At 37.8% G+C, this 15,200-nt stretch overlaps 1 protein-coding gene across 7 annotated transcripts in view; it reads right to left on the reverse strand.

Annotated features, from left to right (window-relative positions):
- gtf2ird1 (GTF2I repeat domain containing 1) overlaps positions 1-15,200 on the reverse strand; it is a 43,210-nt gene that overhangs the window by 8,693 nt on the left and 19,317 nt on the right. For 6 of the 7 annotated variants that reach the window (XM_055200529.2, XM_055200531.2, XM_055200528.2 and 3 more), the window contains 16 exons: positions 13,638-13,767; positions 13,413-13,554; positions 10,359-10,538; positions 10,087-10,270; positions 9,611-9,906; positions 7,562-7,657; positions 6,771-6,854; positions 6,366-6,549; positions 5,917-5,942; positions 5,262-5,370; positions 4,895-4,938; positions 4,725-4,805; positions 2,946-3,032; positions 1,575-1,625; positions 1,425-1,490; positions 1,098-1,281 (listed from right to left, as the gene is read on the reverse strand). In XM_055200529.2, the coding sequence (XP_055056504.2) occupies positions 1,098-1,281; positions 1,425-1,490; positions 1,575-1,625; positions 2,946-3,032; positions 4,725-4,805; positions 4,895-4,938; positions 5,262-5,370; positions 5,917-5,942; positions 6,366-6,549; positions 6,771-6,854; positions 7,562-7,657; positions 9,611-9,906; positions 10,087-10,270; positions 10,359-10,538; positions 13,413-13,554; positions 13,638-13,763 (1,940 nt within the window). In that variant the 5' untranslated portion in view covers positions 13,764-13,767. The remainder of the gene's footprint in view (positions 1-1,097; positions 1,282-1,424; positions 1,491-1,574; positions 1,626-2,945; positions 3,033-4,724; positions 4,806-4,894; positions 4,939-5,261; positions 5,371-5,916; positions 5,943-6,365; positions 6,550-6,770; positions 6,855-7,561; positions 7,658-9,610; positions 9,907-10,086; positions 10,271-10,358; positions 10,539-13,412; positions 13,555-13,637; positions 13,768-15,200) is intronic. The other variant, XM_055200534.2, reaches the window with a different exon arrangement.

Here is a 15,200-nt window from a genome sequence, read left to right on the forward strand (position 1 = left end):
TATACCTAAATAAAACTTTTCTGAAATTAATACATGTATGTGTGTATTTAAATGTACATAATATATACACACAGTACAGACACACATATATTATGCAAACACAAACTTTTATTTTGTATGTGATTAATCGAGATGAATCTTTTCATATATATTTTCATATATATATTAGGGCCGAGACTTTAACGCGTTAATTAAGATTAATTAATTACACAAAAAATACACCTTTTTTACACATTTTAATCACACTTATTTTAGCACCGTGGAACGTTTCTCACTGGAGGAATTTGGGCGGACCGATTGTACTGGAGCACCAACTAGCGTTCATGACTTCAGACAACAACAAACCACAGTGAACATGAACGAAGAAGCTGATGAGACCGCTTTGGTTGGCCCCGTGGATGGGACATTTTGTTATAAAACCGAATGGATGGAAGCGTCGATAAGATCATGGTTGTGTGCAAAGTATGCAACAAGGAATTCGCATATTACCGCAGCACATCGAGCCTCAAGTATCATCTCAATGCAAAACATATAGCAGCTAGCATGGACGTTAGCCCGACTCCGAGTACAACGACTTGGTTGAACAAAAATAAATGATATTTTGTTGCTTAAGCTTATGTATTCAGTCATTATTCAATGGTATACTAAAAATCCATGTGAAAAAAATAACTTCTCAATGTTCTCAGGTCAAATATTTATATGCGATTAAAATGTGATTAATTTCGATTAATTAATTACAAAGCCTCTAATTAATTAGATACATTTTTTTAATCGAGTCCCAGCCCTAATATATATATATATATATATATATATATATATATATATATATATATATATACACACACACACACGTAAATGTTTATTTAATACATATATGAATGTGTTTGTATTTATTTATATATACATAATAATTACACACAGCACACAAACGTATATCATGCAAAACCTCACTTTTATTTTTTATCTGATTAATCACGATTAATCGAAATTAATCATTTGCCCACCACTAAAATTTGTGTTCAATTAAAAACAGAAAGTCATATAATTCGGGATGCTAAAAATGGTTAAAACCCAGACCTTTTCTTAAACATACTCACTTCTTTATAACAAACTTGATCTGAGTGCTGGCGGCAAGAATCTTGCGCAGTTTTGCTGCCCCGAAACAGTTTGGTCTTCGAAAAGTCATCCCCTCTGGCAACCCTGTGATGTACAGGTCATCCGGATACATCTGGAACTTTGAGTATGGCACTTTTGCCGGCTCGGGCAGACCAACAGCCTCACCTAAAGCGAGACACGTGACTCAATATGACATCATTTTCAAGAAATCTGCACATCACTTGTGTACATTTAATGAATCTAATTAGTTGAATAAATATAACAGGAAAATTCGTAAGTTGATTGTAAATTCTTGGTCCGTGACTCACTGTACTTGGAGTTGAACAGGCTCTCCACCTGCTTTCTCAGCTGAAGGATCATCTCTCCGATGTCTTCTGAGGAAACGGAGGACAATCACACCAACAGTCCATAATATCTGAAGACAAACTCGAGGGATCTTTAAAAAAATTGAGTTTTACCTTCGACAGCTCTTTTGAGCCCTTGCGGTGTAGATTTCGGCGCTAAATCTTCTGCAGGGATACAAGTGGAATGTAAGGTTAATATCCGCGTAGTACCCACGTGTATGATTTGATGAAGAACATGTGCTTTCCATACGCTTTGCTGGAGATGTTGTGATGATTCAACTCACCTGGGGTTTTACTCCAGTGACCATTTGTGTAATGCAGACTTCAACATAACAAATGTAACGAGTATCATTAATTATGAGTCAAAATGCGAAAAAACTGTGAGTCACTATGAACACTTCAACGCACTATGACTTTTCCAGGCCTGGAGGACAGAACCTTTAAAAGGGACACTCCACTTTTTTAAAAAATATAGCCATTTTCCAGCTCCCCTAGACCCCCCTAGGCGCTACCACTTTTAGCACAGCCCAGCACAACCCACCGAATCTGATCAGACCATCAGCACTGCCCGAAAATAGTCCTCTTGGTTACTTTCAAAGGCAGGGGACTATTTTCGGGCAGTGCGTAATATCACTACGCCTGCTGCAGCCATGTTACAGCAGCAAAGTCCTTGATTATTACACCAGAATGAGAGTATAGTTCCTAGCCATATCAGTCTAGAAAATAACTTCTTTTAATTTTCTTTCGGTCTTAGTACATGATGTAACTACAGAAGAGTCAAGTTTTAAATAGGAAAAATATCGAAACTCTTTGGTTATTTTTTAGCGTGATGCTAATGGTCTAATCAGATTCAATGGATTGTGCCAAGCCATGCCAAAAGTGCCAGCGCCAGACCCGGAGATCAGCCGAATGGATTCCAAAACGGCAAAAATCAAATGTTTAACTCTAGGAGAGCTGGAAAATGAGCACACTTTCAAAAAAGTGGAGTATCCATTTAATTGTTTAATATTTCCATAAAACTGTTTATCTTAAAATTAAATAAAAAAAATATGCAATACTGCAGTTGAGTGTTCATACCAACTCTCAGTATATGACTACATTAAGAAGCTAAAACTGGGGATCTACGTGGGTAGTTTGGGTTTGTACTAGCACACCATAGAGCACAGGTTTGGCTACTGATCGGGAAAGTTTAGGGTATTGGGTTTGGAGTTGAAATGTAAAACTCTAATCTTACCAGTTTTACTTTATAAAAAGTGGTTGAAATGACAAATGGGTGTTTGGTGTGGACTGCAGCTTGTTGGGCTGCAGGTACAGACTGGGTTAAGGGATTTGGTACTGGATGAAAAATCGGAGAGCGTTATCTTAAAGACTTTGATATGTCATGTGTTTGGGATTATCTACGTTCCCCCTAGAGCCAAGAGAGAAGATGGATGTGGCCGTCTAGATGGGCTATGTCCAGACACACAAGCAGATAGATGCTGTTACCTGCTGCAGACTCCAATTGATGACAGAGGTCAGGGGTCACCCGTTCAGCCTGAGGCTCGCTCGGCTCCTCTGTAGAAGCATTGGACTCTGAGTGGACAATGAAAGGGAGATAAGGTAGACGTAAACTTTAACACTATATGGAAAGCATTCGAAAGGATTTAACAGGGTTCCCACACCTGAGTTAACTTCAAAGTCAAGGACCTTTCAACGACTTTCCAGGTCCAATACCCTCAAATTCAAGGACTAAATGTGGGGACACATTTCAAGAGAGAGCAAGGTTACATCGTGTTACTTTTTAAGGTACATTGTTATAGTTCCCTTTCGAGGGAACTTGCGCTGCGTCACTGTGGTGACACTTTGGGGACGCCTCCAAGGGTAAGTGCGTCTGAATGTGTATATCAAATTCAACCAATGATGAGGCTTAACGACAAAGACAGGGTGATGTAGGAGTCAGGAAGTATATCGCTATCTGAAATATTGCCAAAGACGGAGTTACAGGGATGCATGAAGTATGGCAAGGGAGACGCAGCGTCTCGTTCCCTTCTCAGGGAACAACAGTTACATACGTAAACCGAGACGTTTTCATGTGTCAAACACAACTATGCAAAAAAGCATTTTGGTATGAATCAACAATCGCATACAGAAGATATAAGCATTTAAAGCAAACAGTTTAGCACGTGTGCTTAAAAAGTCTAGAATTTTTATGAAATTATCCTACACTACACAGGGAAAAACATGGATTTTTTCCAGAAAACTTTCAATGACCTGTATCTATGTATGTATATTTTCAAAAACTTCCCAGGGCCTTACATTTTTTCCCCAGATTCACAAACTTTCAATGATTTCAAGGACTTGTGGGAACCCTGATTTAAATACTAAAATTAAAGGAACAGTATGTAGGATTGTGGCCAAAACTGGTATTGCAATCAAAAACTTGTGGCTAAAACTAAATGAAAATTATTTCTTAATGTCTAGTGACATATCAGGGCCATTTTATGATTAATTGATATAAATTTCTTACATACTGTTCCTTTAAGTAATTATGTGTAATGGGAAATAGAAGGGAGATTGTTTTAAGCCCGGGGATACACTGCATGATTTTTGGCTGTCCTAGATGAAAGATTGCCATCGTGAAACAATCGTCGAGATTTCTGTTAAAGTGGGTCTTCATCGGTGCTCCTATGTCGTACAGTGAGAGAGGTTCAAAGACGGCCGTTTTCCCGGTTTTGTGTCCAAAGATAGCCTACGATAGATTTCTGACAGTGTCCGAAATTCAGCATGATCAACGCACAGTGTGTTTGCTGCTACGACCTGCGTACCGGTATTTATTTTACCACTAGCGCAGTTCTCACGGACACGCGTTTTATCAACTGGCTACCCCCCAGACAGTTGACAGAGCATTTCGGCCGTGTGGCGCGCGTGCACGCTCGCGGTGTGAAGCGCGTCCGCGCTATTCTACAATATGTTTTATCAACTGATTAGTTATTCTCCAGACAGATGACGGACCACGTCTTTCTCTCATGTCCACGATGCACTTGACGGCCTTTTTATGCAGCGGATTTTTTTTTTTTGAAAACCTAGTTAAGGCGGTAGGCTTTCCCAGCTTAGGCGGGCCGCCTGAACTGGAAAGTGCTGCGGGAAACCCTGATCTTATAGGAGGGCAAAAATCCAGCAGTGTATCCCGGGATTTAGCCACCAAGGTTTGAATGGATCATGCCAATTTATGACATAATAACTGTCAGCATGAGCTTTGTGTCTGGACTGGGGGACTGTACATACCTGGCACTGTCACCTGTATGATTTCACCATCGGGGGGTTCCGTTTTGATCTTTTTCATGGTTAGACAGTCCCCGGATGGCCCTGAAAAATAACACACTTATATAATCATGAAATACAGCCAAAAGTCTTAATTTTAACAATGAAATGAAAGGGCCATTTTGCAAACTTACCAGCTTCACATTCAGCCAAAGGACTGACACAAGAGCTAGTCGATCTGAAAGAGGAAACATGTGCAAGCATTTAATCAGATTCTGGTGAATCATATAATTTTTGTGATTTACTGTTTACTTAACCTTGATATTACTGGGTGAGTAAGGCCAATCAATGAGTGAAAATTAACTTTGATGCTCATGATCTCATTATTAGATTACAAGATTTACTCCTGAATTTCAATACAGGGTCACTTTGCCCTTTCAGAATATTTACAGACAAAAAATGTCCAGTTGGTTAATCTTCACCCCTACAGGACAATACGAATGCACTGTAAGAACATGCTGACACAAGTTTTTTATTGTAATGGGGAAGGAGACCCCGTACCTGCTACTGTGAGTGTTGCTGATCAGCTCTAGTGAGGAGCTTGGTACCCTGAGCCCATCTGGAAAACAGTCCTCAGGGGTGAGCCCGTCCTCTTTTACTTTACCAGCAGCTAACAAAGTATGTGAAAAAATCAAAATGACAATTATTAAAAGTAAAACATTACACTCTCTAACACTTTTAAAGGCGGGGTGCATGATTTTTGAAAAAAAAAGGGAGTCGGGCAGAGTACCAAAACACACTTGTAGCCAATCTGCAGTAATGTGTGGGGCGGGTCTATCAAAAGATGGGCCAGATTTTATTGTGGTAGGGGCGTGTTTGTTTAGGTGATTTCAAATGTCTGGCTTTCTGAGATCATGCACCCCGCCTTTAACAGGATTTAAAATGAAGAATTAACTGAAGAAAAGGAAGTCATACATATATGGAAAGGCATGGGGGTGCGTAAATAATGAGAGATTTTTCATAAATATTTCTTTAAAATAATTATTGTTGATGCTAAAAACTGCTAAAAGTTTCCGTATATAATTGTATAGTGCTGCTGGGTTACACCAATTCATGTAATTTAAAGGTCAGGTTAGATAAAAACTGCAAAAATAAGTCTTAAAAAGTAAATTGTAGCCAAACTGATACTGCTCAGATTTGTTTAAGAAATACTTACCCGTAAAAATGCGTTCGTCAAACATTCTGCGGGAGATACAAGGTAACCGTTAGTTCTTGTGATATCACTTGTAACATATTGAAACGCTACAATACTGTCTACGCATGTCTGGTGCCGAGCAGCAGGAGATTTCCTCATTACGCCAAATCAGCGGTCTCATGCTGGCTGGTGTATGGCAGCGGTTACCACAACCAGCATGACGCTCCACTTCGGATGCCTCGCGCTACTCCGCCAGATGGCAAAGACAGCTAGACGTTTTTTTTTCTTGTAAGGCAAATTAAAAACACTGTATATTCAGCACCAATGTCTGGATTTCATTTCAATGAGCCTCACAGTTAATTACATGACAAAAAATTACTTTATCGGTAATTAAATCTTTTACATCGCATCACAAAAATTGCTATATTCATCATTTTAATATTAAAGAGAAACCAAGTCCTTTTAACCACCTTTTAACAACAAAGCGGATCGCGTGCCTTTCCTCCAGGATCCGTTTGAGTTTAGGCACTCCGTAAGTGCATGGTCTCTTGAAGGGAATCTTGTCTGGAATTCCAATGATTTCTACCGCCTCGGGATCACAGGCGATTTTCCGGTATGGCACAGGAACCATGTGATCCAAGCCTAATGCTTCAGCTAAATCAAACAAGTCAAGGGCTTAATTCAGATTAGAAGTTCAAGGCAAAGTGTGTCATGTCTCTCCTATAAGCATGCAAATATGCCTTTTTTCAAACATGCTTCTGTCCGTCTGCCATTGGTCAGCCAAACAAGGCTGAGGCTTACTTAGCTTACTTTTAAATTAAAATAGACACGTTTCGTATAGCTGTACGTGTTTCGGCATCGCTGCTATAACTCACCATATCTGCTGTTGAAAAGGATCTGAACACATTCGCGAAGAGTGTTGATGTCCTCCGTCTCCCTGATAAATGAGTCGTATTTTTCTGAGCACAAAATATTTAAAATTATAATCACGTGGCTTCTTGTGCTAAACAAAAATACAACAATCTCAACTAAACGCATACACAGTTTATTACAAGTATGTTAGACAATTAATGCAGGTCTTGACTCTCTACGGTGACTGAAGAGTTCATGCTGTTTTTTGTGAGGAACAGAAGTTTGAAACCGAGGTGACCTGGCTAAAGTCCCATTACTATCACCCGTACTGCCAGGATAAGACCAGACTTTGTGTCCTGACAACTACAGCTACATCTGAACACATTGATACTAACCTATAAGTAACCTGTGTAATCTTTCAATACAATCATTTATTTACTGAAAGATAAATTTTGTGTACGGTATTATATGTTATTCGCTAACCACCCAAATGGTTTAATGCCACACCATGTGTAATGCAAAGACATTGCAGTTTGCAATGTAAATTGATAGTAAAGTTATTTGTGATTTGCATAATTCCTTTAGTAAATAAATGACAATATGGCAGTGTCTGTATTATATTAACTTTATAAGCTATAAGCAATTCTGCAATAACATTTTAGAATGATTTCATAACAGATTTCTAACAAACTTGCATCCTGTCCTAGGTTCATGAGGCACATTGCTTGCGACCCCATAAAAGCCCCTGAAATGAAGCCCAGTCGTGTCATTGGCCAGACGCTGTAATAGTGTGTGTGTGCAGTCTGTCGCCCACCTGATTTTTCATGCACTATAGAGAACAGAAGGCGCTTGGAGACGTGGATGCTGGGAGGGTTCTGGGCAATATCTCCTGCCAGCCCTATTCGCTCGCCTGCAAGAGAGATACAGGGTCTCAGATACAAGCATGTAAATGAGAATGATTTCCATATGCTTCAGCACTTATGTATGATATTATACTAAAGACCCCATAAAATGAAAACAGGAAGTTAGTGCAGAGTAATCCATTTATTTTTACGTAGGCTTTAGTTTACAACACTACAACATTGCAAGATAATGTACCCGAACCAAATCACTTTTTACCTGAACCCGACATGCATAAATAATTCTTTAAAAGAAAGACCCGAGACAAACCTGAGAAAATCAGACCCGAGTCCGACCTGACTACTGGACCCAGGGTTCCCATACCTTATTTAACTTCAAATTTAAGGACCTTTCAAGGTCCAATACCTTCAAATTCAAGGACTAAATGTGGGGACACATTTCAAGTGAGAGCAAGGTTACATCGTGTTACCTTTTAAGATACATTGTTACAGTTCCCTTTCATGGGAACTCACGCTGCGTCACTGTGGTGTCACTTTGGGAACGCCTCCAGGGGTAAGTGCATCTGAATGTGTATATTAAATTCAACCAATAGTGAGGCTTAACGACAAAGACAGGGTGAAGCGGAAGCCAGGAAGTATATCGCTATCTGAAATATTGCCAAAGACGTTACAGGGATGCAGGAAGTCTGGCAAGGGAGACGCAGCGTCTCTTTCCCTTCTCAGGGAACAACAGTTGCATACGTAACCCGAGACGTTTTTTTTTTGTGTCAAACACAACTATGCAAAAAAGCATTTTGGTATCAAAATTCGCATACAGGAGATATAAGCATTTAAAGTGAACAGTTTAGCATGTGTGCTTAAAAAGTCTAGAAATGTATGATATTATCCTATACTACAAAGGGAATAATAAGGATTTTTTTTCCTGCACAAAATACATTCAAGCACTTTCAATTACCTGTATCTATGTATCTGTGGGTGATTCTCACGAAAACTTGGTTTTAAAAATGTCAAGCATGAAAATGTAAAAATTGCTTAAATTTACTTTTTTTCCCACCAGACTTTGAAACACAAAGTCTGGAGTAAATGGGAACATTAATTTAAAAACTTTTACTTATCAATTTACACTTTTTGTAACATAATTTAAAAAATTAGTCCTAAAAAATCTCATTACCGCAACAGTCAGAAAACATCAACACTGACATATTTTCAAAATGACATGACAAACCTGAAAGAACATAATTTGGAGATTCTGCACATGCATTTAAAATCAAAGTATTATGCTTCTATTAATTAAATTAACATTTAATAAGCATCTGTTGCGGTAATGATAATCAAAATGTCGTGTAAGAATTCTGACAAGACAATATTTCAAATTAACTGTAAAAAAATGATCTTACCTGGTAGCCATCTTGAAGTAACTGGTCCATGTGCTTGGTCACTCAAAATCAAACTTTATTAAAATTCTGTATGTGTGCTTAAACTGTTCTCAAAAAGTGTTGCGGAGGATGAGAACATCAGGCATGGACACATCATTTTCCTAATTTTTCTTCATTATTATTATACATGAATATTCAGTAAATATTTTTTCTGTCATCTAAAGTAGTCTAGGAAAACATCCATTTATTTTTTTCTTAATATTTTTGTGTTAATTTGATTAAATTACAACATAACGCACGTTCAAACACAGCCGGACACATTGCGGTAATGAGAATTTCAGCAGAAAATGAGATAAAATTTCCAGTTATAAATTCTTATGTTGAAATCACACATTGTGCAAGGTAGAACACAGTATTGTGTTAATTCTGATGCTTTTTAATGTTACTATATTACACATTTTAAAGCTAAAATCATTAGTGCCGTGGTGTTTCAATGGTTTTGTGAGAATCACCCGTGTATTTTAAAAACTTCCCAGGGCTTTGAATTTTTCCCCCAGAATTACAAACTTTCAAGGATTTCAAAAACCCGTGGGAACCCTAAATAACAAACAGCCAAAAAAATCGTACCATTGTCAGCACATTCCTTGGCCTGCACGACTTTCTCATCAGCGGGTGCCCACATGCCCAGCCTCTCTTTACCTACGCTGTGCAGTGATGTGGGCTTTAGGTCCATCTTGCTGTCTGGGTGGGGTTGGGAGGACATGGGCATGCCGTACAGGAAGCTGGAGAGCATTGAGTTGCTAGCAGACACTTCCTGGACGGAGGGTTTAACAGTGGCGTGGTTGCTTAAGCTTTTTGAGGTCGAAGAGTGATGGTTGACTTCCGGACAGGATTTGGCATCCCGTGAGGGTTCCTCTGGTGTTCTATAAAACAAAAATGTAGGAATTCCATAATTCTCATGTTTTGTTGGAAAATAAAGCATATTGCTAAAATCTGACAAATAAAAAAATAACACAATTTGTCATACAAGAACAATATTAGCAGTGTCACAATTCCAAATGCAAGAGCTTTGTAATAAATCAAAATTAAATTGCACGACTGACCTTTTTACTATAAAGCGAATTCGGTTACTCTGTTCCAAGATCTTCATTAAGGTCTTTGTGTCGTATTCCGAAGGCTTTCTCAAAGTTACACCGTCAGGAAGACCGTAGGCAACCACCGAGCTGGGATCCTTAAGAATCCAGTCATAAGGCACAGGAACCAGGCTGCTCTTCCCAACAGCCTCACCTGAAACACACATTTCATCGCATAACTGTGTTTTTCGGCCACATCCAATATGAAGAACTCAAAAAAACCGTGGCAGCCGGGTTCTCACTGTATAGCACGCTGAAAACCTCCTCCACCATCTTCCTCAAGACGAAGATGTTGGAGTGAGAGTCTGTTAAGTTTCTCGGTCTGGCCTGCTGGCTGCAGTCTTTGCCTGTCCTGCTGCAGTCCACATCAGGAGCTTTAGCGTGGGAGTTTGCTGAAGTTAGTGCTTGAAGACAAGACGCTTCTGTGGAGAGAGAAAAAATTATCACTGACTTCTGTGGAAACTACTAACAAAAAATTTGAGAATGGAGAGCTTCAAGTCAGTTGCGCTATATGTGGTGACTCAAATCTGACTCAAAAATACAACATTTGGGATGGGTCAAGAGAATTTTCCTATCATTATGTGAATTATTCTTTAACTTTTTTTACTAGCTTCATCCTAATTTGCCATTTGAATAGCTTTATTCTATTGTGTCTGCATAGATCTACAGCGTGGTTGAAATAGTTTCCTTCCAACTAGCAGCATCCGCTAGCCATCATTCCTTGTTTATCAGCACTGTAAATAAGTTCCAGATGGACCTTATAACACCGGTCATTTACTGTCTTTGTAAAGCAAAATGGTCACAGAAGCTCATTAAGCATGAACAGTCCCGCACGGAATCCGCGCCCACAGATATCCGCTGAAAACCCTGCGGATTTCCGCAGATTTTAGCGTCCGTCATTGACGGTATACATACATGTGGCTTCAATTCCTCATTTGTTTTGGTGTATTCAGTGGCTAACTGGATTTGTTAAATATAAGTGCGTATTTTGGATTTTATTTTCAGTATTTACAGAACACATTCTCTCAAATTTCCGCAGATTTTTTCCAAATAAATTCCAAAAATTATTAAAACAGCTATTCGGCTGACTGCAGTGTTCTGACAGACTGTTTATACCACATCATAAAGAACCAGTAACAGACTGCAGAATATTATCATCTATCAATCTCTACACCAGAGTTTGAGGGTCCCAGGGGGGCACTGCCCCCCCAGACCAGAGCCACTTATGATTTTGTCTGAGCTATTAATGAAATAGAAATATTAGACTTCATATTTTATTTGTCTAATCTTCATATCTTTGAATTCTTCATCAAAAATTTCAATAAAAAGTTTTCAAATGTTCATAAATGACAGAAAACTTTTGCCAGTTGAGTCGCTGGTCATCCATGTTGGTTTTGTTTAGTATCTTGCTCTCATCTAGTCATTTAGTTATTTTTCATTTTATTACTATTAGTAAATTTCCTCTTCGAAATTAATAAAGTTTATCATTAACGGTTTTATGTGCTTTACCAGATATTGCCATTCATCTCAAAAATACGCGCCCAGACCACTGATCTATATAAATGACTGGATTGCGCATAGAATGCTTATCAGCGTATCAGCGAGAGGTGAAGTCATCGCAGAGTTTGGGCCACCATGTTGGTATCTCCAACCGGCAGAGGACGTCGTTGACTTACATTCAAAATCATGATGTAAATTCACCCGGTTTACAGCATATAAGTCAGTTAAGATATGTGTACGTAAATTAATTGTTGCCGTATTTTTCGGTCTATAAGTCGCATTTTTTTCATAACTTGGCTGGTGCTGCGTCTTATAGTCAGGTGTGCCTTGTAAGTCAGTATGAATTAATTTTGACAATTCAAAAGGCAAGAGACAACATTACCGTCTACAGCCGCGAGAGTCCGCTATATGCTGCCTCTGTATTTATGTAATTCAATGGATTCTGTAATGTGGAATGACAAGTATGCGAACTTCAGGCTAGTTGGCTTGTTCGGTTAATTTAGACTATTCAACCTTCCAGGTAAGTGCTGTATGCTATGGTTTATCGTTTAAATAAATGATAATATTACTTTTAATGTACAAAGACCTATTCAGCCTGCTGTTCTGTCTGCTATTGTTTAGTTGAATAACTTGCCTTTCCAGATTAAATGTCTGTTCTTCGGCTTGGATTTTGTGAAATAATTTTCTAAATAAACGCGACGTATAGTCCACTGTGACTTTTCTATGTTATTTCGTCTTAATGACACATTTTTGAATGATGCGACTTTTACTCCGGTGCGGCTTATAGAACTAAAAGTACGGTAATCCTGTGGTTATATGCAATGTTTATGTTTTAATCAGGTAGGATAAGGGATTTCTAGAAAACGTTAAGGTTAGTGTGTCTGCTGCATTCTGTTAATGACACAGGTGTAAATAAAGTTTTTTTTTACATTAAGGTACACGGTCAGCGTTATTTCTCTGAACAAGTTTATGTAACCCGTAAAGTAAAGAAAACTTATATTCTATTGTTTTATAAGCACAGCGGCATCGAAATTGGGTGTTGTCTTTATATTGCTGAATCAAATGTAAATGTTGTGTTAACTGTTTCATTAACATCGTTAACGCATTTTACTGTACGAACAATACTGTATAACATAATATAATTACAAAACAAGCAAATTATTGCATGCACATATGGTACAAAGCATTATTATTTATTTATATTTCAGAATGAGCACGTTTGTGGTTAATAATAAATATGCTGCGTTCTGTCCACTGATTTGATACTGTAATGAAGATGAATGTATAGTAATTTACTGCTTTAAAAGTAAAATGTATAACTTTCAATAAATAAATATGTACATGCTTAGAACGTTTGCTTGTAATAATGTACAGGGAGACTTCAGATATAAAAGCGGAGACTGGTAAAGTACTGTTTTATCATTAAAATCTGATAACATCCTATTAAAGGCGGGGTGCATGATCTCTGAAAGCCAATGTTGACATTTGAAATCACCTAAACAAACACGCCCCTTACTGATGATTGCCTACAAGTGTGTTTTGGTAGTCAGCCCGACTCCCTTTTCCAAAGTGTTTTTTTTTTTCAAAAATCATGCATCCTGCCTTTAATTTAATAGAATGTTTGGGCATACCAACATGGCGGCGCGGCGCAATCCAGTTATTTATATAGATCAGTGGTCCAGCCCTAATATTCCCCACGTTTAAATGAGAAGTAACGCAATATCCTACTGATAAGCTGTTTATCATATAAAGAACCTCAACAGGGTGATTCAAGCACACAAGTAACGCGAACTTACTGCAGAACTTGTGGAAGTCCGTCTGTATCTCCTTTCTGGAGTTAAGGAAGATTCTTCCCTTCTCTGTTCCTACTGCGATCACGCTGTCTTCATGCACGGTGACACAGGCCACCTCGGCGTTTAGTTTGGACATGGCGGAGCACTGCAAACACATTTCAAGGGCGTAAGCCACCAAAATGCAGCGGAAAACTTGCATGCTGTAAGTAGCCAGTGCCGGAGTCTTACCACAGAGTCCAGAGCTGACACAAGGCTGGTGAGGATCTCTTGTCTGGCTGACACATGAGAAACTTTGAGCTCCGGTCGAGAGTTGGTCCTCATCCCATCACAGCCCAGCTTCCGAATCTGTGCCATTCTCCTGTCGGACAAAAAAAGAAAAGGGAACGCAGGACTGAAAGATCACTCAAAATACAAACTTAATTACTTATTAACATAAAAGCTAATGCACTGTTTAGATTGCTAATGGAGCTTATTTGAGGATAGATGATGCCATATATTATTAGACATGAATAAAATGGATAGTACAGTCAGTTTCACGGTTCATATAAATCGCATTTTAACATTTAAACGCCATTCTAAATTAATTTACTTCCATAATAAATCACATATTTCCAAATGGAACAGGGAATATAATGGAAAAAAGGGATACTTGGTTGACCTGTTACCAATGGTGGAAAGCATGGCAGGTGGTGGAAGGGGTTAAAAAAAAGACTGCTTGGTGAGAAGTGCTGCAAGCTTTTACATTTTGATGAAATATTATGAAGGGATTTGTGGCTTAAGTTGGACGTTAATTCATAATGGCATATATTATACAGTGTTACAATTAACTCTTTCCCCGACATTGACGAGTTATCTCGTCAATTTAGAGAAAATATTTGCATAAAAAGTGTTCCTGATGAATTTTTATGTTAATCTGCAATACCGCGATTACTTACGCAATTTATAACAAAGCTGAAGCCAAAACGTTATTTACTAATTTTAAACTCTGTGTATGTTTTGATAATTGTTCTGAATCTGATATCTAACAAAATTCCTTCACAAAAATGCTATTATTTCAGCTTTTTGCTAAAAAAAATTATTTTTAAAGAAAAATACCCATATTTCAGAGTTTATAAGCAGAAAAAAAATATAGATAGAATGAAATGTTTTTTACCGTTTTGTTTGTTTGTTTGTTTTAAAGCAGAGGGTCTGTTCTTTCATTTGATATATTTGTATGTTTTTAGAAGAAAATTTTACTGCAAGGCATTTTGTGAAACTTTTGTGAAAATCTCAAAAAATGCTGGCAGGCAACTTTTCAAAAAATGGCTGGCGGGGAATGAGTTAAAGGAATAGTTCACCCAAAAATGAAAATTTCTTTCATTGTTTACTGAATGTCATGTTGTTACAAACCTGAATAAATTTCTTTGTTCTGATAAACACTAATGAAGATATTTTGAGGAATGTTTGTAACTAAACCGATCAGAAGCCCCATTCACTCCCTAGTACTGTTTTTTCCTACTATGGAAGTCAATAAGCCACTAATTCACTCCAGTTTTGTATGTCAATGTTTTAGAGCACACTATATATATATATATATATATATATATATATATATATATATATATATATATATATATATATATATATATATATATATATATATATATTTTTTTTTTTTTTTTTTTTTTTTTTTTTTTTTTTAAGGTTAGCATATTTCAACCAATAGCTGATTAACGGAAATTCTGATTACATGGGGACTTTTTTTAGTTATCCTATTATCTTTTCGAAATATTTCAGCCGTATACAAAACAT

Source organism: Misgurnus anguillicaudatus, chromosome 22 (genome assembly GCF_027580225.2).
Source record: "Misgurnus anguillicaudatus chromosome 22, ASM2758022v2, whole genome shotgun sequence".
Lineage (NCBI taxonomy): Eukaryota > Metazoa > Chordata > Actinopteri > Cypriniformes > Cobitidae > Misgurnus > Misgurnus anguillicaudatus.